The sequence below is a fragment of the Mirounga angustirostris genome, unplaced genomic scaffold (genome assembly GCF_029215605.1).
Source record: "Mirounga angustirostris isolate CCGP_5_RB_7025 unplaced genomic scaffold, mMirAng1.0.hap1 SCAF_2, whole genome shotgun sequence".
NCBI classification, from domain to species: domain Eukaryota; kingdom Metazoa; phylum Chordata; class Mammalia; order Carnivora; family Phocidae; genus Mirounga; species Mirounga angustirostris.
In genome coordinates this window covers 70,507,835-70,532,652 of record NW_026991710.1, presented here as the reverse complement: position 1 = coordinate 70,532,652, position 24,818 = coordinate 70,507,835, and the positions used below count along the sequence as shown (strand labels likewise).

Genomic DNA, 24,818 nt, shown 5'->3' with positions numbered 1-24,818 from the left:
CCCCAAATCTGCACTATACATTTTGACTGTACTCAATATTTTGTATTTCGCAGCAGTGTTTTTAATTTTGTTATTCGTTTTTCATGTTTCATTATGCCCCCTTTAATGAAAGCCCCTTTGATTCTTCGTGATTGTATCTTTTACGGCAAAGTTGCTTTACGGTCAGTTAGTTGTGCGAGGGAAATGCTTGCGGTGGGTGTGCTTGTCGCGGGGATCTTCAGGGTGAAACTGCCTAGAACCTGTGAGGTATTTCTCCTTTATGCCACTGATGGGAAGATGTTTACTTCTATCTAGATGTATCTTTGTTTAACAAGAGAAAATTCATTGAATTTTAAGAGAAAAAAGTTGCTTAGCTCCTAGGCCTAGCAAGGAGTAAACTGGCAGTAGCTAAATATATATGCTCCCAAAGTTAAAATGAATTCAAATCTGCAAAAAAAAAAAATCAACTTGGGCCTTAAATTTAGAACCTACAATTGACAAAAGAAAAAAAAAAAAAAAGCCTATTCCGGTTTTAAGGTTGCAGAGAAGAAACTGCGGCGGAGGTGGGGGGTGGGGACGACCCAGAGCGATCCTTTGCTCGAGTTCTCTGAGGTGGAGGTGTTAATTCTACCCTCTTGACTTGCCCCCTCAGTTAAGCTTGAACTACGGAAACTCAGTGTTTTCTAAATGTTTTGTGTCATAAACAGTTTTGCCATGATATTTGTTAGGAATGAATAACCAAAGATAAAAACAGTGTTCTGTTAAAAAAAAAAAAAAAGGATTATCCTCACACCATCCCTGTTTAACTGGAAAACAAAACAAAACTAGGAAGCAGTAGAGACTAAGGCAAGAAATGGACACTTGGATTGTCTTCTGGTTTTTGTCTGACAGTTTAAGAATGGACACCTCCACAGACTATGTACCTAGCCTGGCTTTCCTGGGTCACATTGACCCAGGGTTGGTCCTCAAAGAGATTTTAAGATGAAAGTAGTCCATGGAACATGGTGCATTTTGTGGTGGCTTTTTCATTCCTTACCCTTCCCTTGAGTGAGAGCAATCATATAAAATGTTAGTTAACTAGGAACCTATACTGTCAGTTCCAGCTATTGGACCCTCATCCGGGGTGAGGTTTTAGTTGTTTTGTTTTGTGTTCCCATCTATTTCTGGAATGTTACACCCATCTTCCCTGTACTTGTGCTCTAGGCCCAATTGCTTTGATAGATATTTTTTAAAAATATTATAGGCAGTGGGACGCCTGGGTGGCTCAGTCGGTTAAGCGCCTGCCTTCAGCTCAGGTCATGATTCCAGGGTCCTGGGATCGAGTCCCGCATCGGGCTCCCTGCTCCGCGGGGAGCCTGCTTCTCCCTCTGCCTCTGCCTCTCTCTCTCTATCTCTCATGAATAAATAAATAAAATCTTAAAAAAAAAAAAATATTATAGGCAGTGATTTTATCTTCTGGGATCTTGGTCCCCAACTTATTTTTAACACTGTTCTGCAGCACATTTCTCTGTATCATCTTAGGCAGTTAGAGGTAAACATATTACATATGGGGGGGGGAAAGAGAAATTATATATAGTATATAATATATATAGTAATTTTTTTTTCTAATTTACAAACACAACACATGTACATTTCCCCTCCAGACTCAGTGGGGAGTCATTACAGTGTTGTGATTAGAAAATAGGGGCCTTTGTTGAGTAATTTCCTATTTACCATATAGATAGACCTTTAAAGATTTGTCAAGGCTTTAAGCTTTTCATAGAAGTATTTATTCCCCCTTGATCTTCAGAATGGAGTCCAGAATTGGTGTGCTGGGAGTCTTACCCTGTGTTTAGCAGAAAAAAATGTTTCTGTTTTAAATATGTTCATTCATGTGTATATCAATATTCATCCTAAATTTTTAAAAAAAGGTCACTTTTTCTAAAACATCACTTGCAACCAACTTTGTCTTCTACCCTAAAATTATTTTTATTTTTATTTTTTATTTTTTTTCTCTCAGTATTTGAGATTTTCGACAGAAGTACATAAAAATTTCATCCAGATATGGAACCATGGAGGGTCATAGAGCAGCGTGAAGCTAGCTGTGTTCATTTCTCTAGGCTATTTATTTACTCATTCAGTTATTACTAGCAAAGAGAAGACATGTCAATATAATTTACTTTTATTTTTATATTAGAAAGATGTCTTATTACACCTTAAAATGTAACTCAGAGGATGTAGCTAAAACATAATTATAATGATACCAGTCCTTTCCTTCAGGACATGGTAACATCGCTGGAAGTGGCTGTAAAACTTTGCTGTGTTACCTCAAGGGGGAAATATCTCTCATTCTCAAAATAGTGTTTTTCAGAGGTTGCTGTTTTGTTTTTCAGGACTGAGAATCTTCTCCTTAGGAGACAGAGTATGACAACATTTACCAGCTAGTTACTCATTGCATTGGGCTCATACTAATATTTTCTTACCAAATTGGAGCATATGTAGTCTTCTCAGTTTCTAGTTTTTTGTTTTTTGTTTTTTTAAGATTATTTACTTGACAGAGAGAGAGAGCACAAGCAGGGGGAGTGGCAGGCAGAGGGAGAGGGAGAAGCAGCCTCCCTGCAGAGCAGGGAGCCTGATGTGGGACTCGATCACCAGACCCTGGGATCATGACCTGAGCCGAAGGCAGACGCTTAACCTACTGAGCCACCCAGGCACCCTCAGTTTCTAGTTTTTAGTGTTAATATTTTATTTTAGCTCTTCTCTCATGACTTTCTTAATTCTCATGAACCCAGATTTTCTCTATGCTTGTCAGCTCCTGTTCCAGTTATCTATTGCTATGAAACAAACCTCCTCAAAGCTTAATGTTTTAAAACACCAATATAGGGGTGGCTGGGTGGCTCAGTCACTTAAGCATCTACCTTTGGCTCAGGTTATGATCCCAGGGTCCTGTGATCGAGTCCTGCATCGGGCTCCCTGCTCTGCGGGAAGCCTGCTTCTCTCTCTCCCTCTTGTGCTACTCCCCCTGCTTGTGCTCTCTATCTCTCTCTGTCAAATAAATAAATAAAATCTTTTTAAAAATACCAATATATTATTTTCTCTCAAGGTTCTGTAGTGTGATTTGGCTTAGCCATGAGGTCCTCGCTTGGGTTCTCTCGTTTGGAACATTCAGAGAGAACAAAGTGCAAAGTCTTATCCAAAGTTATCCAAAGACCTGACTGAAGTCTGATGGTGCCTTGGTGCTTCTCCATATGACCTCTCTCTCTGGTAGAACAGGCTAGACTTCTTACCTGGTGGCTCAGTACTTTAAAATACGCAGTGGGCTAAAAGCTCATTAACTGGATTTGTTGGATTAAGAATAAAAATTCCCATGCAAATTACATTCTGTTATATTCTGTTCTTTCTCAGGCGGTCTCCTCTGTCTTATATTTCATGAGTTCCAGGGTCTTGACCAGACAGCAGAAGTTGTTAGGCCAGTTTTGTGAGCTAAGCCTGGAATTGTTATGGAGTCATTGTCATTGTATTGGTCAAAGCTGTCAGATCCAAAGTTGTGCAGAAGTAGTTTCCATGCCTTGATGTAGAGAAGTGACAGTGTCACATTGCTGAAGAGCTTGTAGAATGGGGGATATCATTGGAACCGTTTTTGGAGAATAAGTGTGCCTGAGTCAATTTCTGATAACAGTGCAGGTGTTGAGCATTCAAAATGCATTCAATTCGGAATGTTTGGTATACCTGTATTAGTGAGGATTCTCCAGAGAAACAGGACCAGTAAGAGATATGTATATATATATCCGTATGTATGTGAGCCCATACACACACACACACACACACACACACATATTTCCATATAGGCTCACATGATTATGGAGGCCGAGAAGTCCCATAGTTTGCCATCTGCAACCTGGAGACCTAGGAAAGCCAGTGATGTAAATCCCAGTCTGAGTCAGAAGGCCTGAAAACCGGGGGAACAGATGGCATAAAACCCACTCTAAGGGCAGGAGCAGACAGATGTCCTCATTCAAGCAGCCAGGTAGGAAGCAAAAGCTGCAAATTCCTTCTTCTTCTACCTTTTGTCCTGTTTTGGTCCTCAATGGGTTGGATGATGCCTAATCCATTGAGGAGGACAATCTGCCAAGTCCACATATTCAAATGCTAATCTCATTGAGTATTACTTAGAAATAATGTTTCATTTGGACACCCCTGTTTACTCAGAATTAACCATCACTGTACTGGATTTGATGATGACCCATTCTATACAGCATAAGTAATGGTTTATGTTGTGCAGTTAATTTTACATTACTATACTGTCCTACAGCTGGAATCAATATCCAGCTTTTCCTACCTGGCTAAGGGGTGAGACATAGCTGATAATCTCTGTCACAAAATCTCCAAAGATAGTGTAGTGAAAAAAATCATCTTTAAATATTATTTATCAAAGGTAATACTTCTTGATGTATTTAGAGCCAGGACATGTCAGAAGCATTTTATTAAGTAGCTGCACAAAGGAGACAATTCACAGATTGCTGTATCAAACACCAGAAATTTTACTGAATTTTTAAAGAAGAGTTTGAAATAAAGGGCCAAACTTCAAGTTAAAAAAAAAAAAAAAGATAGTGAATTCATTAATAGTTTGTTTATAGCCTAAGTTATTAACAGCAGCTAAATTTTAAAATTAAACAGTTCTTCCTGGTTAGCACTTTATTTAATCATCTAAAATAGGAGTCAGCAATCTATGGGCTGTGGACCAAATCTGTTCCGTCACCACAAATAAAGTTTTTTTGGAACACAGCCATGTCTGTTTGTTCACATACATCTATGTCTGCTATTGCTACAATGACAGATTGGAGTAGTTGTGACAGAAACCGTATGGCCTGCACAGCCAAAAATGCTTACTAACTGGTCCTTTAAAAAGTTTACTGACTTCTGCTTTACAGAAAAGTTTGGTGACCGCTGACTAAAATAGTGGAGGTTAAATTTGTATTTTAAAAAGAGAAAAGACAAGTTCGATACACACCAATGCAGGTCTTATCTTTTTGGGACTCTAGGGGCCATAAAATTCAAGGGGGGAACCTGAGAAAGACCAGAGTAATTTGCATGGGAACTTTTATTCTTAAACCAACAAATCCAGTTAATGAGTTCTTAACCCACTGAATAGTTTAAAGATACAAGGGCAGAAAATATTTACAAATATTTGCACTTGGATAAACATAAGTCTGAGTGATTGCTTCATGGTTTCCCTTTAACTAGTATTGATTCTTTTTTTAAAGTGAGACTCGTATTTCCTGACATTAGATTATCCTTTTCAAAAAAGTGTTTTTACATTTTTCTGCTTTTCTCCCACTTTCATTATTTCTTCTCTTGGTCATTCAGAGGGATTCACTTTGCCTAGAGATAGACTGGGTTTGTTTTTTGTTTTTTTTAATGAAAGGAATCCAAATGGAAAGAAAGTTAAAGTTTGGCTCTTCATTTCAGAAATAGGCTCTTGAAGCTCCTAGAAACAATCATTTTGAAATCAAAGCTTTAATTCTGTGAAGTAGAAAATCAACGGGGTTAGTCATGAAAGAAACAGGGTGTAGAACATGTCACGATAGGGACGCCTGGGTGGCTCAGTCGGTTAAGCGTCTGCCTTCAGCTCAGGTCATGATCCCAGGGTCCTGGGATCGAGTCCCGCATCGGGCTCCCTGCTCCGCGGGGAGCCTGCTTCTTCCTCTGCCTCTGCCTCTCTCTCTCTCTCTCTCGTGAATAAATAAATAAAATCTTTAAAAAAAAAAAAAGAATATGTCACGATAGTAAATTGAAAAGGGGGGCAGGGTGATATTTAATGTTCCCCACTGATTAAATATGGGTTACCTGACTGCCAGCCGGAGAGGATATTGATTGTGGTATCATGTTAAGGATGTAAGAAGGGCTTGAAATGAGGGGATGGGACCTAGAGTGACCGCAGGGAGAGGGACAGAGTCATCTCTAAGATGCAGCTGCCCTGTGGCCACTCTGATAGCCACAGACCATCCACCCCCACAGTATGGCCTGTGCCGAGAAGACTTTTAGTGTACCATTGCCTGGTGAGGCCCCGCATGTCTGCTGGGAATCATCTTGTAGAAGTAATCCTTGTCATGCCCTGTGACCTTTCTTAGTTTATCCAAACTCCCCTGTGTGACCAGCCTTCTTTACATGATCCAAGAAACTCATAAGCCTCCCAAACTTTGGGATCTGGGAGAGGGGTGTAGGTGAAGAACTCTACTGCCACTTCCTGACAACCTGCCATGTCTCTGTATGGACCACATGGGTGAAGGTTGACTGCAGTCTGACCTGAGGCTTGGCCAAGTACCCTATACTACCTCCTGGAGAAAGGAGTGATAAGCAGCCTGGTGCAGAAATTCTAGAGGCAGTTCCTCTCCCACCTCTCCATCTTCTGGGAGTTGGTCACAAGGCTATTTCTCATCCATCTCCCTGGTTTCAGTTGAGCATAGGACTTTCAACCTCTCCCCCTTTAAGTCTCAACTGCAGATTTCTTTGTCTCTCTACTTAGCCATACGTGAGAGCTAGCTCCTTCACAGTGGAATGACCTACTTACCTATGCTGTCTGTCGTCTGGCCCCTTTGGCTCAGTGTCATCTTGTGGGACCAGAGAGCTGACACCATGCTGATCCTACTTTTGCTCTCTGTGAAAGTAATAAACTTTGACTCCATTTGAGCTTGTTGTCTCCCTGCTGGCTGAATCAGTGGAGTTATGACATGCAAACCTAGCAGCTGCAGTTGAGATCCTCATGGCCCTGTCACGAATCACACTGCCTTTTGGGGAATGCTTGACAAAGTTTTGTCCTATTTCGACAGCAGCATGAAGGGATATTTTCCTTGTTTACTAACAGTCTCTGTTCTCAAAGAGATCCTTCTTTGATCACCTGAGCATGACATGAAACCTGTAAAATTATATCTTCTTATTAACACCAAAGGGCAAAGAAGTAAAAACATAGTTAGGGTTGCTATATGTGCTCTTATCCAAAATTCCCTCTTCTGATTCCCAATTAAATTCACTTATCTTAACAGGGTAACTTTTCTCTATAAAGAAAGAAGCTGTGAGAGATATGTGGGGTGTGGACTTTGGAGCAGATTCCTTTCCCCCACTTAACAGCTGCATCATCTCAGGCAAGTTACTAAATGTCTCTGTGACTCATTTCCTTACCTGTAAAATGTAGTAGACTTTTAAGTAATTGTTGAGAATGAGGTAATATATGTAAAATGCTTAGACTAGAACTGGCACACAGTAAATGTGTAATAAACATTAGCTACTATATTAATGAAGATAGTGGTTCTCAAACTTGAAGGTGCACAAGAATCACCTCTCCACTCCCAGTTTCTCATTGAGTAGGTCTTGGGTGGTGCTCCAGAATTTGCATTTCTGATGCTGCTGCTGATCTGACGACTGTTCCCAAGGCCTCAATCTCGTCAAAAGCTTTTGTTTACAAAAGAGGCAGGAGGGCAAGAAAAAAATGTTCCATGAGTTCCCAAAGGACCAGGTAATTATGTAACAATCGCTGCACCCAGGTGTTAAGATTGAGAAAGGAAGGGGAGTGGAGAGGAGAGAGATGATGATTCTGAGCACCTCATTAACATCTTGGGCTCTGAACAGCAACTGCTGTGTACGCTCCACAGGTAGGCGATGAGGTGATGGGGACTAGAGGAGGATATTAATTTACTCTCAATAATGCCATTATTCAAGCCCATCTAACTCGATAGTCCATGCACTTTGCACAGTATGTAAAAACATATGCCAAAATATGAGAAGACCCTTGCTTTGAAAATATTCTTTAGGCCCAAGTCATAAAACCTGGCTGGTTCTAAGAAAATTGTGATATAGGACAAAGCTTATTTTTCAGCAGTGTTCTCATCATTAAAGGTTTCCTGCTCACTTACGGCTCAACCTCCATTACTGATAAATATACACTAATGAATATAGCATAATGGTAAAGAACACAGATTCTAAAACCAGTCTGCCTCTGTTTTACCCTCAGCTTTGCCACTTGTGACCTTGTGCAAGCTGTATATCTCTCTGTGCCTGACTCAGTTCCTTCATCAGTAAAATGGGGGATGACAAAAATACCTACCTGATAGAATTTTGTGAGGATTAAATGAGTTAGTAATCAATGATATTATTAGAATAATTGGGAGAGTGGGAATATGATCTGTATATTACAAAATACTATCATAGCAGTGTTTAATTTCTTTAGAATGAGAATGAGAATGGTATTGTGGCTATTTAGGAGAATTTCTTGTTTTTATACTAAATATTGAAGTATTTAGGAGTGAAGCATCCTGATGTCATGATGTCTGCAACCACTCTTTAATGCTGTGCATGTGTGTGGATATGTGAATGTGTGTGTATGTATAAGAATTTTCTACGCCATCCTACACCCTACCCCGCCTAAAACCAAATCAAAAAGGAGTAGGGTTGCCAGATACAAAATAGGATATTCCATTAAATTTGAATTTTAGACAAATAATGAATGATTTATTTAGTGTAAGTATGTCCCAAATAATTCACAGAGGCCAAATAGTGCATGGAGCATACTTATACTAAGAAGTTTTTCATTGTTCATCTGAAATTTAAATTTAACTAGGCATCCTATATTTTTGTGAAATCTGGCAACTCTAATAAAAGCCATTTATTCTCCTGATGTGTGTGGTTGACTGTGCCACAAGCATGTCAAAATCTTAGTTATGTTGATTTATCCATGACAAAATACTTAGAGTTCTTCTGAGTTTTAAACCATAGTGGAAATAAGCTTTTATCCTTTAGCTTTGTTGTTCCTCACTGGATTCATCTTTTTCAATTCTGAATCTCTCTCTCTCTTTTTAAAAATTAGAACATATTTGAAAGATTGCATTTTTATTTGTGATAAAACCCATAGATAGAATATACATAAAGGTCACATAAAAATACATGAAGATGATAATTAAACATAATATACAGTGTTGGATAGGTAGTGTGATTAAAGAACTACACATACTTTGTATATAGTGTCATTAATGTTAATTCTTAGAAGCACTTCTTGCATGAAGAGTTTTAGCAGTATAAACATGTTAAAAATACTATTTATAAAACTACAACCTCAAAACATGTAATTGAACTCAATCTCATGGATTGGTTTAAATGGCCCTGATTTACAATAACCTTTCAATAACATATCAGGGAAAAGCAACAAGAAGCCCATTACTTGCAGAAGCAATTAGAGAAAATTATTTTGGAACAGTAGCACCATTCCACATTATAATATGCACATTTGTTATATTTCACCTTCCTGAGTTGAACTTTGAAAATGGTGGCCACATGAAATGCCAGAATAGAGGAATTCATCCCAGGCTGGACCTTCACTGATGGTGGTAGTAGTAATCTTGACCATCATAGCCGTCGTAGCTGCGCCCTTTATAGTAGCTGTACTCATCCTCATAGGCTCGGTAATTATCCCCACGAGGTTCCCCATTTTCATTTTCATAGACTTCATATCCATTGTCGTATTCGTTAGTGCCTGTTTGTTCGTACTCTCCCTCATATCCAGGGGAGGTGGCTTCCCCAGATGGTCGGGTGGTAGTCCCGTAGAGCTCTGGTGGTGGAGTCGTAGGTTCAAACCCACCATCTGGAGAGGTTGTTGTCTTCGAGCCACCGTTGTCCTGCTTTCCAGCCACTGTGGTTCCTTCTGCGTGGGCTTCAGTGACACTTTCTTCTTCACGTTCTTCTTCTCCATTGTCTCCATCACTGCTGCCATTGCCATTTTCTGCCTCTGTGCTGTTGCTGCTGGTGCCATTTATGCCTTGCCCGTTTTCATCCACTTCTGCTTCATTTTCTTCATCTTCCTCTTCTTCTTCATCACTTTCCTCCTCTTTTGTAGCCTTGTGTCCTCTATCCCCAGCCTGTAAGGAAAAGTTTGAAAGAATCCAGATCTAGGTGTAAAAATGTAAAAACCTAAGACCATTCCTTCATTCAACACAGGCTGTACCTAAGGCCTTGTTCTAGATGTATTTTTGAATTGAAGCCAGCTTAACTTACAAAAGAATTGGTGGGTGTTTTAAAAATTCAGAATTAGTACCTTTGGTGGGTGTTTTAAGAATTCAGGACTAGTACCTTTGTCATTGGGTTTTGATGGAGAAAAATGTACTTGATAAATAAGCCTTCTCTGTGGGAGATGCTTCCTATAGCTTTGCTATTCATTTTGTCTGTCTTAGAGTCCTCTTCCCTGAAATACAGTGGCATCTTTCAGGACCTTCTATCCATTGCTAAGATGCTTGTGCTTAGTCTTCTGCTATAATGTAGGAAGTCAGTGTAATAGCATGGCCTGGGAAAAGATCTTTCCTTATTTGTAAACAGGGAAATTGAATCTGCTCTTGGTTTTTCAATGAGTTAATGAAGGTAATATAAAACACTCTGTTTGGTGTCAAGATAACCTTAGATTTCAGTGAAGAAATGAAATCAGATTTAACATTTTTGAGGAATGATTACCTTCTTGGGAAGTTGCATTGCAGCTAGACCTATATACCCTGTTCCAGGTGTGGTCTCCTCTCCATAGCCAGGTGTGGTAGAAAGGGTGGTGTTCTCAGCCTCAGATTCTTCATCTTCGTTTTCATCAGAATTTGCATTCTCCTCATTGTTTTCTTCTTCATTTGAATTCTCCTGGTGAAAATATCCAGAGCAAGGAAAGTTATTTTAGCTGGAAGAGAACTCAAAATCTGTTGGAGTCATGAGCCACAATTGAGAAAAACATTGTATTCCTCAGCCAGCTTATCACCTGATGCTAACAGTTTTGCTTCCTCTTATGCCATTTGCACTTCTCACTTCTTAAAACTCAACTCAAGGTTACCTCATTCTATTTATCTCACCATATTCTGTTTTTAGACATTTCCATATTCTATTTAATCAATAAAACATGCTTTTGTAATAATTTCAGCATATCTGACTATGTGGTATTTTATCCTAGATGCCTTAGGCTCTTAAAGTCTTATGTACTATTACAACATGGTAGTAAATGGATTCTTACATTTGCTGACAAATCAGCTGAGAGCTTATACCTGTTTTTTTTTTAATTTCTTATAGTAGCCTTGTAAGGTAGGATTATTATTCTCTTTAGAAAGGGAAGGTGAGGATGCCTGGGTGGCTCAGTTGGTTAAGCGACTGCCTTCGGCTCAGGTCATGATCCTGGAGTCCCGGGATTGAGTCCCGCATCGGGCTACCTGCTCAGCAGGGAGTCTGCTTCTCCCTCTCCCGCTCCCCCTTCTTGTGCTCTTTCTCTCTCTCACTCTCTCTCTCAAATAAATAAATAAAATCTTTAAAAAAAAAAAAAAAAAGAAAGAAAGGGAAGGTGAGCTCAGAAAAGCTAAATAACTTGCTTAAGATCTTTTTTTTTTTTTTTTTAAGATTTTATTTATTTATTTGACAGAGAGAGACACAGTGAGAGAGGGAACACAAGCAGGGAGGAGTGGGAAAGGAAGAAGCAGGCTTCCCGCCGAGCGGGGAGCCCGATGTGGGGCTCAATCCCAGGACCCTGGGACCATGACCTGGGCCAAAAGCAGACACTTAGTGACTGAGCCACCCAGGCGCCCCTTAAGGTCTTATATGTGATGAAGCTGTATTTTCTAATTAAAAAAGCTGAGCCATTTGTAATGCACTATGATGTTTTTGATGAGGAAGAGGATTTATATGAATGTTCACACTATGCCTAGGATATTTTTTCCTAAAGGAATTTTTATAGAAATGCCTCTCTTCAAACAAATTGATTGCATGTCTTATTTACTGGCAAAAAGAAGTGAATATTTTTCATATGCTTTCAAGTGTATTTAGACAAAAAACATATTTAATTCAAAAGCCATCTGCCAGCATATAAGCTAGTTCTGTATTGTATGCAGTATTCAGAAAACTTTAGGCATTTGACACACAATCAGTTTTACTGTGCAATGAAGAAACTAAACACTCTGAGAAATTTTTAGTGGTATATAAAGTTATTGCATGAAGATGTTTTAAAAAAATTAACACTCCTCAAATGAATGGTTATTATAATTTTATTAATATTACTATAATCTTATTTAACCTTTTATTCTTGGCCTTTATTCTATGTTGTTAGGCAGTTGTTTGTTAATGGAGTTAGTCTGATGTGATTCATAGCTAATATTAAAAGTCAAGACTTCAAAACATGCATGGATAAAGAAGATGTAATACATATACATATATATACACATATACATATATAATGGAATATTATTCAGCCGCAAAAAAGAATGAAATCTTGTCATTTGTAATGATGTGGATGGAGCTGGAGAGTATTATGCTAAGTGGAATAAGTCAGAGAAAGACAAATACCACATGATTTCATTTGTATGTGGAATTTAAGAAATAAAACAAACAAGCAAAGATAAAAAAAGAAAGAGGCAAACTGAGAAACTCTTAACTATAGAGAATGAACTGATGGTTACAAGAGGGGAGGCGGGTGGGAGGATGGGTTATGTAGGTGATGGGGATTAAGGAGGGCACTTGTGATGAGCACTGGGTGTTGCATGGAAGTGTTGAATCACTATATTGTACACCTGAAACAAATATTACCTTGTATATTAATTAATTGGAATTTAAATAAAAACTTAATCCACAGATTCCAAAACAAAATGTTAGAAGAAAAAAATAAGTTATGTAAAGAATAAAAATAAAAAAATAAAACAAACACAACCCAGATTTAGCCTGCCTTATTACTAAAACAAAGTGACTAAAGAAGAATATGTTTATTTCATCAAATTTGTACATTCCACTGTTTCAGTAAACTCTTGGGACTATTAGAATCCACCCCAAAACAGTCTCTAAGCTAATTGTGACAACCCACAAACACCATGCTGTTTATTTTTTCTCATTTATGCTTTATTCCAACAGACTGAACCTTTCAGGGGAGAAGGAGGAAAGATTCTTAGAATAGAACATACAATTTGGGTCCTGTACTGTCATATTACACATGAAAAACCTGAGCTCCAATAAGATAAATAACTTGCATCAGGTCAAATAGACGGTAGTTCATTAATGGCAAAGTCATGATTAAAAATCCAAACTCTCAACTCATGAACTTCTCTGTTTTCTCCTACAAAGCCCTTTCTTTATTAGATACTTTATTTAAGGATATCCTGTTGCAGTGAATTAAAAAGGAAAACAGATCAGTGTGTTGATGGGTATTAAGCATCAGATATCTTTTTGAATAGAAAAATTAGCAATAGTTTTTTAAAAAGTATTATTAACCCATTAGAATGGCTAAAATGACTGAAAGAAACAAGTGTTGGTGAGAATGTGGAGCAACTGATACACTGATAGAGGGAGATCACAGTATATCTGCTTTGGTTGCCTCTACTCAGATTGAACATATGCATACCTTTTGACTTAGAAGTTTTACTTCTAAGTAAAATGGCCTCCAGAAGTAAATGCATATGTTCACCAGAAGGAATACTAGAATGTTCACAATAGCACTCTTTGTTATAGCCCAAACTTGGAAACTACCCAAATGCCGATCAACAGAAGAGTAATACATTGTGGTACATTCACATCATGAGATACTGACAATGAGAATGAATGATAAACAGTTGTAGAACAATATGGATCAACTGTTGAAGTTGAGAGTGGAAGAGACCACACATAAAAGAATATATGATGTGTGATTCCATTTATACAATACACAAAAATAGGCAAAACCAGTATCTGTTAGGACTTAAAATAGCAGTTGCTCTTGGTGGCTTTGGTTAATGAACGAAATGGAGCACAATGTATGTGCTGCTTTTTGATACGGTGCTGGTTACACTTGTGTGTTCAGTTTCTGAAATTTCAGTGACATCTATACCTATGATAATTGTGTTGTGTATATTATATTTAAATAAAAGTTTTTTTTAAAGTGAGGCTGGATAGTTTAGGAGTGGAAAAAAATGATCACCCAATAGAAAACATTCCTAAGCACCCTCTCATTTGAATACAATTCCTGGGGACTCTATGTATTTAACCTGAATTGCCAATGAAATTTTAGGGAAGAAATGGGGAAAAAGGGAGTTCTAGAATCTCTTCAGGAGAGAAGCCTCCAGGTTTATTTATCCACTTTGCTATGATCACTTTTAATGAATGATGTTTGGAGTATTTATTCTCTGAAGTTTTCAAAACCAAACCACCAGGTATTTGTTGGATACCATATATTGTATAAGAAACTGTGCTAGGCAATGTGAGGAGGTATAAGGACGGTACAGCACTGTTTCTCCCCAAACCAGAGATGAAACCTATGGGCTCTAGTCCTCTGGGTCATGAGAAGTTTGCAGATAAGTTTTGGGAGGATGATTAATGTTCAGAGATTGTTGGCAACATTTTGAGTGTGTATGATTTCATCATAGTTTTAAAGAAGTCCTAATCTTCCTCCATTCCCAACCACCATCATAACAAATGAAGAACCATTGCCAAAAGGTATGTAATCTAATTGGGAAATCTACTGGCAAGGCAATTTTGCGATCACTGTACAGCAAACAGTTGTAGTTAAATGGATTACCTCAGCTGAGTTGTGTAAGATTACTAAGTGGAACTCCGGGTAGAATTCTGTGGGATTTAGTAGGTGGCATTTTTCCTGGTACTGGCTTGATATTCTTATAAGGTCTTCCTTAAGCTATTAGGGTAAATTATAGTACTGGAAATGATACTTTTATGGTTAAAAAAAATCAAACAAATTATTTGTCACTTTTAAAGTTCCCATACCGTTTTATTTTCAAGATAGCAGATGTTTATACATGATCCATTTTTGACTGTTGCTGCCCATTCATAAATAGCACTTAAGAATACCTGAATTTAGAAGGTCCCCAAAGCAGTGGGTAGCTATAATTGACTATCCAGGAAAAGGTACCTAATTAGTATATTGAGCAAGAGTGTCAGTTATAAACATGTTAGCACAATTTCCAAGATATACAGATGAATTTTAGCTGTGAACTACACTAATTTGTAGTACTATAGAGGACTATGCAGTACTATGTGTAGAATCTGTAGTACCATATAGTGCTGTATATATTTATACACTTTGAGTATTTGCATTTCTATAAGAACATAAATTTTATTGTTAGACAAAAAGACATATGAAATTCTTGTTTAAAACAACAACCCTACTTTGTGGGTCAAGAAAGACCAATGAATCAAAATAACACTGTAGAGGATATAGGATTAGCTTTTCATATACTACCCACGTAGTACATTGAGTTTAAATTCAGTCCTTAAAACAAGTATTGCACTGAGTTTAGGAACTTGTCTTTTATCATCATGTTCTGTCCACCTAAGTATAGATAATACTCTCTTTTCTTTTTATCAGAATTTACACTTCTTCCTTATACTTACACTTATTATGGAGACATTTTTGGTTTTGTGTACTGCTTATAGGTCGCATTAACGTCAAACTGCAATAGTATTTTAAACAGGTCATTTTAGTTGGTTCTAATTTCAATAACATTCCTCTTGTCCAAAATAGAAGACTGTGGGTAGTTGGTAAACTGGCAATGGCTGTTTGCTAAGTCCAGGCTACAGTAGACTAGTTTCCTATTTGTTTTTATGCTGCCTGATTTATTATGAAAAATCCTGCAGAAATTTCTTACCTCTTCTTCCTCCTCTTCTGAGCTGTCACCATTTCCATCTTCTTCAGATGAGTCACTACTGCTCTAAAAAAAAATGTGTATATGTGTGAATTCATAAATATATGAATATCTGTGTACATATATATGTACACATATGTTCAACACCAAAGGAAATTTCCTGCTGATTGAATTAAGATAAAATATGTACAAATATTTACCCTAATTAGTATTACCATCTTGATTGATTTATTTACTTAGAACAGTTCTCATATGAATCTGAGAAAAAGATATAAGGAGATTGGGAATATATAAAATGAGGTTAGAAAAAGGCATTTTGTAGTGATCAAGATATGAAATGAGATACTCCATTTTCAATACCAAAAACATAGGAAATATGTTGAAACATTTTGTATGTAAAAACTAGAGCAGTGAATCACAGAATTGCTTAACTCTGCAAGAACAAGAGGATTATCTGGTTCAATTTATTTTACAGAGAAGGAATCAAGCCCAGAGCAGCTGTGACTTCTCCAGCCAGTTCAAGGCAAATGAACTAATACATAGATCATATTATTTTATTTTCTTTATAAAATATAAATGAAATGATTAGGCTTATTGTGAAATAAAAGTTGTTACTAAATGATTCTTTTATTTATTTATTTTTTTTAAAGATTTTATTTATTTATTTGACACAGAGAGAGAAAGCACAAGTAGGCAGAGAGGCAGGCAGAGAGAGAGGGAGAAGCAGACTCCCCACCGAGCAGGGAGCCCGATGCGGGGCTCGATCCCAGGACCCAGGGATCATGACCTGAGCCGAAGGCAGCCGCTTAACCGATTGAGCCACCCAGGCGCCCCTAAATGATTCTTTTAAATAATGAGCTCCTGCTGAATTTAAATTAGAATTTAACTTGAAATTAGATTTACATATAATTTTTAATATCTTTCAGTCTAATTAAAGCTACTTCATAAAATAAGCCTCTCTGTATATATAAATGAGATTTTATATATATGAGGTAAAAATTATATAAGAGCAAAATTAATTCACTTACTCATTTAGGAGAGTTATAGAGTACCATCCCTCTAAAGAGTTCAATATTGAATGAGAATATATTAAACCGAGGAGTCTGTATATAAAAATATAAGTTAACAAGCTTTGCTACTTTTTAAAAGGAAATATAAGTCTAAACACCTGTTATCAGAGACTTTAAGATGGTGGAGATTTTTCATCTTTCTCCCAATGATAAACTGAATTTTCCTTCTCTTTCTGCAACCACCCCTAATAGCACCAGCTGGATAAATGGATACCTGACTTAAGATGCTGTTATTTTCTCCCCTACAAATCTTAGCTTAGATTCTGATGACCTAGTTAAGTACTGTGGGTCTTAGAAAATAGAGCTTCAGAACAACCTAAGGGTTAGAGATCAGATATGAGGAAACACTCATATTCCAGTCCTACTCAGGGTTGTCCCTGTAGGGCTCATTCTTCAGTGGCCATGCCATCCACCCAAGAAAAGGGAATGCTTGTCCCCTTGAGCCAAGAATAACCTTGGGTGGAAAAGAGAATAATTATACCTGTTCTTCCACTGCCATGACTTTAATGGTTGTGCTTTCCTTAGCTCAGAGGGTGAGTAAAGCATGGTATTACATGTAAACTATTTCTATTTGTTAGTTAATAGAGAGGACAGCATATTTTTGCAATGTATTTTGTCTCAGTGGGAATGTTGAATCTTTTTACATGCTTCCTCACCCTTAGCTTTCTTGCTGTCCCAACCACATCACTCTTCGGTGTCTGCAGTGAGAACAGTTTTAAAGCTTCATGAAATGCCCTAAAGCCTTGACATTTTTTTTTCCTTTCTTTCATTTATGCCAATTTGTAACTAAGACATACTATTCTTCCAGAAGTCAAATACACACACACACACACACACATATGTATATATGTTTTACCATACTCCTTTCAACTTCTGTCACTCCCATTTATTCAGTCCCAAAATATGTGTTTCAGGCATTGTTTTGAGAATGAGGGTGGTAGCAAGAGATGAAGTTGGAAACATGGACAGTTTCCCTGTGTCAAGCACTGTGATAGCTGAGATCAGTACGATAAAGGAAATATAAAGATTCTGCCCTCAAAGAATTCGCATACAATTCAAATAACATATGATTCCTAAAAGAAGCAATTTCCTTAATTAAAAATGCTTAGGGTACTAGGCTTATTTATGCTTCCATTTCTATAGCCAAGCAGAGAGATAAGCTATAGGTAGACTGTTGATAGCTTTATAAGTGATATGACATATTTCATGGAAGTTGGTATTTTAGAAATGATTATATGTAAAGGTGCCTGGGTGGCTCTCTCGGTTAAGTGGCTAATTCTTGATTTCTGCTTGGGTCATGATCTCAGGGTTATGGAATGGAGCCCCACGTCAGGCTCCATGTTCAGCAGGAATCTGCTTGAGGATTCTCTTTCTCCCTCTCCCCCGCCCTTCCCCCCACTTGTGCGCACTTTCTCTAAAATAAATAGATAAATCTTAAAAAAAAAAAGAAATGATTATATGTAAACAGATTTGTTTGAATAAAACATAAATTTCAAAGCCAATACAGTTTAATGAATTTGGGGGTGACAATCTGGGCACCAAATACTTGATAGATTTAAGAGAATAAATAATACAGAGCTATGGAAAATATATAAGTAGACATGTAAGGGAAAAAATTCTAGAAATCAAACTTTGTAAAGTAGGAGAATAGATGATCATCAATACGAGGTCAGGCTGTTGGATTGGAGCATATATTTTATTGGATATTTTTAAAATACAACTGTCTTACTAACAAATTCTACATTAGTTGAAATGAATTTGCATATAATTTCTCTAAATATTGTATATTAAAAATCTACTTAAAGATTTTTGAACTTTGAATTTATCATAAGAAAAATATAACCTCTCATATCTTTTCACTATGGATATTTTAATTGGATCACATTTATATGTCTATAAAAATTTATAGATGGAAATATCTCTATGTGATATTTAAAAAAAATTGAGGAGCTAGCCAGAAATGTAAACTTAATATCATTTCCATTTAGCTTAAGAAAGAGAATGGGGGCACCTGAGTGGCTCAGTCAGTTAAGCGTCTGCCTTCGGCTCAGGTCATGGTCCCAGGATCCCCGGATCAAGCCCCTCATCGGACTCCCTGCTCGGCGGGAAGCCTGCTTCTCCCTCTCCCACTCCCCCTGCTTGTGTTCCCTCTCTCGCTGTGTCTCTCTCTGTCAAATAAATAAAATAAAAATTAAAAAAAAAAAGAGTAAAAAAAAAAAAGAGAATGAAGCAAACATTCAAATGAGCACTGTTTATTTGTGGGGTCTGAGGTGTACCAAAGAATGGAAGACAATTCTGAAAACCCACAACTTCTTGTATCATCTGTGCTTATATTTCTGTGGCCACACACATTCCCCATAATTATTATGGTGCTATAAATACTTTAAGATTATCATTTCCTATCATTGTATGAGTTAGAAATGGGTTGGCCCAACATATGGTAGGATGCTCTGCCAAGCCACTGTGCTGAGGCATCGTTTTCAGCATCTTGACTGCTTTTAGTGTCTCAGGAGTCCTGGGTCAAATGGTACATAAATGGTGCCCTGAACCCAAACTGTATAGTAATAAAAATAGCACAATTCTGGTTTGTTGAATATTTTAAACCAACACCACACCCTCAAGTTTTCAAAGGCTTTCTTCACTGGTAACCTAGTAAAAACAGAAATTCTTATTTTTAGTGTTTGTTATTTTCCTTTTTGTTTACAAATTTCAAGGATGTTTTGTTTTTCTCACAAACACTCTCACAATTCACTTCATGAATTTGTCTCTTTCCTCTATCATGCTTGAGCCACGCTTCTGTTATAGTGACCAACACAGGTCAGAGGTTCAGAAAATCTTCAGCAATCACCACTGATTATCAGGAATGTTTTTAAAAAAATGGTCTCTGCTGTTTATGAAGTCAGTTTTTCCCTTACCAATTAAAGGACTGTAAATGATCGGATGTTAACAGCTATATGACAGTATTGACTCAACTATAAAATGACTGTTAGTGACCTTATCACTGACTTAATTGTCAACAACAGATAAAGTTGTCCATTTCGTCAATGCATTAGCCAAAATACCTGAACTCTGTACCAAGGTGTTTGCTTTTATTATATCATTCTAGACTGGGCCCAAATGATGCGTATATCTCTGCTTTAAAAGAGGACTTAGGAATAAATTTTATTGTATTGTAGTAAAAACAAACTTTTTGTAGGAAGTAAGTCTTTCTGGTTGACTTTCAGTGAGAATTGAATTTAGATGTTTTGTAGTTAAATTTGATTCCCTTTAAATTATAATGGGTGGGAAAGAAAATTAATTTTTATACTTACCTGAACTGGAAATCGTTTTAGAGGAGGATAAAAGTAGGCATGCTTGTAAAGAGAATATCGTGGCCGGTACTTAAAGACCTGCATAAGCGAAATAAATGATATATTCATGTTTACTATGCAATAAATCTAGAGGAAGTATAGTCAGGCCAAGAAAGTGTGCTAAGCATAATTACCCCATTTTCTTCAGAATCCTCTAATTTGGCTCTTCGATGAGTATTTTTCATCTGTTTATAAGAACATTTAATTATTACATACTCTCTCTTTTACATGAAAAGACAAACAAGGAAATAACTATAGGTTTTTAATATTGAACTTACTGAGAAAGCACAGGCCATTCCCAAAATGCTGAGCAAAATTAAAGCAGTCTTCATTTTGGTGATTGCTTCTGGAATTAATGAAGTGGTAAAGTTAATAAATATTAAAACTAGGAGTGTAACTTTTTTTTTTTTTTTAAGATTTTATCTATCTGACAGAGAGAGACACAGCGAGAGAGGGAACACAAGCAGGGGGAGTGGGAGAGGGAGAAGCAGGCCCCCAGCCAAGCAGGGAGCCTGACACGGGGCTCTATCCCAGGACCTTGGGATCATGACCTGAGCCGAAGGCAGACGCCTAATGACTGAGCCACCCACATGCCCCAGAGTGTAACTTTTTTACTCATACTAGAAGATGAGGTATTTGTTTTCATTTCTATCTAGTTAGAGTTTTGACTAATTAAGACCAATTTTGTGGCTTTTATTTTAAAATTGTTGCTTTTTTTTTTTTAAGTGGTAGAAAACTAACTTTACCTGTTTAAGTAATCTTGAGTTCCATATTTGGTTTTACCCAATCTGCTGTGATTTGTCAGTGGCAGACCACTTCATTACTGTAAGGGGCTTGAATGCTTGGTGTATTTCACACTGGGGTAAGGAGGCTTCCTAATATCATTGACATAGGAATATCAACTAAGGAATTGAATTGTTAGTGTAGTTATGTGACCTGTTTTTTTATAATTGAAAACTAAGCAAAAATTGAATACATTTAAATGATTGATTTTATAACAGTGATTCTATAGGTATATATTCTATATATTGGTTCTATATGGGTTTTGGACTAAAAGTTTATTTGTAAGATGGAAAATAGGAGCCATTTCCCTATGAATACCTTAGAATACTTTGTATTTTTTTTTCTGTGTATGAAATGATCCATAATATGTGAAATACTGTTCTCATAGCATGTAGCACCAAACAGCCATGTCTAAGAATAACTCTATGAGAAGAGCTCATTAGAGTTTCACCTTGGGATCTCAGGGACAAATTTCCTCAAATTAGGTTATTCTGCAGCTCCACTTAAGCTTTCCATCACTAGTGGGGAGACTCACAGGATGGATCAAGGGCTTTTCAGGGTCAGGGCAGTAGTCATCATGGAGACTTCAATTCTATGGAAGAATTGAAGATGGAACTCTCAGAATGGGAGTAATTCCCAAACAGTCCTGGGGTTTGTGGCCATGCAAAGATTTCACTTCCATATAGATTCCTCATAAATAAAAAAAGAGGGATAGTAGAATCCTATCCTACTTAATTTCATTCTATTTGATAAAATCCTAAAAAATCCTTCTTTTAGATATTTATTTATTTGAGAGAGAGTGAGTGAGAGAGAGAGAGATCACGAATGGGGGAGAGGTAAAGGGAGAAGCAGACTCCCTGCTGAGCAGGGAGCACGATGCGGGACTCGATCCCAGGACCCTGGGATCATGACCTGAGCCAAAGGCAGACACTTAACCAACTGAGCCACCCAGGCACCTGATAAAATCCTATTTTAATAGAGGTTGAATAAACTTAGCTAAAAGCCTACTAATACCCACCCATTTGCACTGACATATACATTTAACTGAGAGTGTTTAACTGAGAGTGACAGCTTTGGCAACATTTTAGAAGCAGTATATAGTGATGATGGCAATTTCCCCATAAACACACTTGGAAAAGTGATATTTAAAATGTATGTATGAAACCCATGTCATATACCATATTCTGAAGTTTGATTTTGCATTTTGTCATTAGCCACAATTTATTGCATCCTTATTGAGTATCTACCACTAAACATTACACAGAGTAAAATTTAAGGCCTGGAGAAGGTGTCTTGGATCCTAAGTCACACTTTATTTGTGGCAGACTGGGTCTTTTGATTTTGATGCCTACTCACTTCCTCACAGTTCTGTCTACTTTAGTAAAGGTTCTTAATGGCCACACAGTGATAAAGAGGCTTTGCCCCTGAAGGGGGCCCATCTGTCTAAGAAGTTTTTATTGCTATTGGGGTGCTTAAAGTAATACTTTGAACTTTGTTACCCATGGTCAAGCTTGCCAGCAAACAGGAAGATTATTGCTCTGCAGCTTTATGAAAAGAGTTGGAATATTTATAATGTCTTAAAGAGCTAAAAACTTAAGTACATGGAACTGTAGAAAGGGTTTTGATTACATAAATTTCTCATAGCAAACCATAAAAACAACTAGATGAAAATGTAGCAGGAATAATATAAAAAGAACCAAGTGATTCATGTAGGCAGCAATCGGCTGCCTACATAAATCTCATTTTATTTACTTTCTGATTCATAAAAAACACAGACTCTATATTGACTACTACTAACCCAGATGACAATTCAAATTCTTAAAGGATAGTTTTGAAAATCTAATTACAAGTATTCATTGGGAAAAGTCTGATAAACTAACAACATTATTTATTTCTTTAGTCCTATATATTTTCCCATACTGATTTTAGATATACAGGATATCAACACTTTGAAACCGAACATGTTAAAAAGACATTATATATAATCCAAGTAGATTAGGCATAATTTATGGTGAAATCTGCACTCATTGGGGCAGAGTTACAAGTGAAAAATAGTATTTCAGTCAGGTTATCTTGAATACATCAGAATGAGGAAACAAACAGTTATTTGTGAGGTGGAGAGATAGAAAGTAGGACACAGAATTTTCTAGTTTATGTGCACAATATTAAGAACTTATTTACATGCGTAGGTAAATAAGCTTAACCTTTTGGAAAGAATCTTAACTCTGAGGTACTAGTTTAATGATAAACAAGTGTTAAATTACATAGCCATTCTATACAATTCAATAACATCAACATTAAAATAAAAAATTCAAAGCAGGTCCAGAGTTGTAAAATGTGGAGTGTTCAATTTTAAGAAAATGAAGTCATCATAGTAAATCTTACCCTTTTGCAGTGCTGGAGTGAGGAGACAGTCTCACAGGAGTGAGCGACACAGATTGAATATTTCCTCTGCTCTCTCACTCACTCATTTGCTTGCTGTGACTGGCTATAAACTCTTCTTTGCCTTCTAACAGCCAATCGCTGTCATGGGCAAGGTGATGTCAGAATGTGGATTCTCACCAGAAAACCCCCAGACTTCAACACTTTTTCAAGACACAGTCTCAGTTGAATAAACATGAAATGTGGTTCTAGTGCCAAGAGGTTTGCATTGTGGAATTTAATTGAAGGTTTAGATGAAGATGAATAGTTTGAGTTCTGAATATATATAATAATATACTGGACTTGAATTAAAATAAGTAGCAAAAGATTTAACCATTTAAAAATTTTATAATTATGCAAGTTTTCACTGTTGAAAGAAAAGGAAACTTATTGTCATAAGATACAATCCTACATTATTTAATTTAGTAAAAAAAGAAAAAAAAGGAAAGGAGCTGATGAACAGTTAATATTTTAAAATCAATTATTTTATATTTTTCCTAAAATATGCTTCAGTAACTCATAAATTAAAATTGATATAATTAAAGTGAACCCCATCAATTTTGTTCAGATTACCAAACTTGAATTATTGAGCTTTCCACTGAACCGGGACAGTGGAGAGCCCGCGTTCCAGGACATGAAGAGCCAAATATAAGAAAGATCTGGTCCCTGTCTAAAATTTTCACAGTTGTGTAGAGAGACAGACTTACAGCTGTAGGGCACAGCAATGCAAATATCTACAAGGTTTAGAGATCAGAATCGGAATTTTCTAGGTTATTAATAAGGGAAAGGTTATCAAGAAAGAAGAGGGAAACATTCTTGGGAATAGATTTAAAGGATATAGAAATGAATGAACAACATAATGAATGACACACTTCCAATATTTGCTGAGTGCCCTCATGCTAGTTTTTTACTTGTGCTATTTCAGTCATCCTTCACACACACAGAAAATAATACAGTGAGATTATTGCCATTCTACAGGTGAGGTAAGTGGGGCACAGAGATGGTAAGTATGTTCTGGGTTGCATGGATAGTAAATGGGGGACTATAGGGATCAAAGTCAAGTCTAATTCTAGAGTCTACTTTTAATTACTATATATCCTTGCTGGCACATTCAGAAAGCTTCAATGATTCAATAAACTGGAATATAGTGAGTGGAAGTAATGAAGATGAGGGTGGTTGGATAGACAAAGGCCAGATGATGGGGACTGTAGGTTGTATTAATGAATATGGACTCCACCATGGAAATGAGAGAATATCAAAGGGTTAAGGCAGAAAAATAATATATTTAGACTTGTAACTTGGAAAAATCTTTTATTGACAAGGTAGATCTGGGTTGAAAAAGGCAAGATAGTTATGGAGAAGGGGGGTCCAAGAAGCTATTTTAGTGATTCAGGAAAGCAATGGGAAAGGTCTGAACTAAAGCAGTAGCTGTGGGGGGTAGAGGATGGAACAAATGAGAGAGATGTTATTTAGATAAAATTAATGGACTTAGTGAAAGTAAGAGAAGTGAAGAATCCTAGAATGACTTCTGGATTTATGGCTTGTGTAACAAGTGGTGAGTGGTGGGACCATATCTCATATAATGCATAGCAGAGTAATTGGTATATTATAATCAATCA

General features: G+C 37.0%; 1 protein-coding gene across 1 annotated transcript; it reads right to left on the bottom strand.

Moving 5' to 3' along the window:
* Positions 1 to 8,833: 8,833 nt before the first annotated feature.
* On the bottom strand, positions 8,834 to 23,245 carry IBSP (integrin binding sialoprotein). Its single transcript, XM_045880794.2, has 7 exons — positions 23,164 to 23,245; positions 20,274 to 20,341; positions 20,130 to 20,180; positions 19,957 to 20,034; positions 15,579 to 15,641; positions 10,450 to 10,620; positions 8,834 to 9,863 (listed from the first exon to the last, which is right to left on the bottom strand). Exons 2-7 carry the CDS (start codon positions 20,325 to 20,327, stop codon positions 9,324 to 9,326), a joined length of 957 nt encoding a protein of 318 aa, XP_045736750.1. The 5' UTR covers positions 20,328 to 20,341; positions 23,164 to 23,245; the 3' UTR covers positions 8,834 to 9,323.
* Between the last annotated feature and the right edge of the window lie 1,573 nt (positions 23,246 to 24,818).

Coding starts and splice junctions, on each gene's coding strand:
- IBSP (XM_045880794.2), bottom strand. CDS start 20,327: ATGAAGACTGCTTTAATTTTGCTCAGCATTTTGGGAATGGCCTGTGCT. Junction 20,181..20,273: donor GAATGGCCTGTGCTTTCTCA/GTAAGTTCAATA, acceptor TCTTATAAACAG/ATGAAAAATACTCATCGAAG. Junction 15,642..19,956: donor TAAAACGATTTCCAGTTCAG/GTAAGTATAAAA, acceptor ATTTTTTTTTAG/AGCAGTAGTGACTCATCTGA.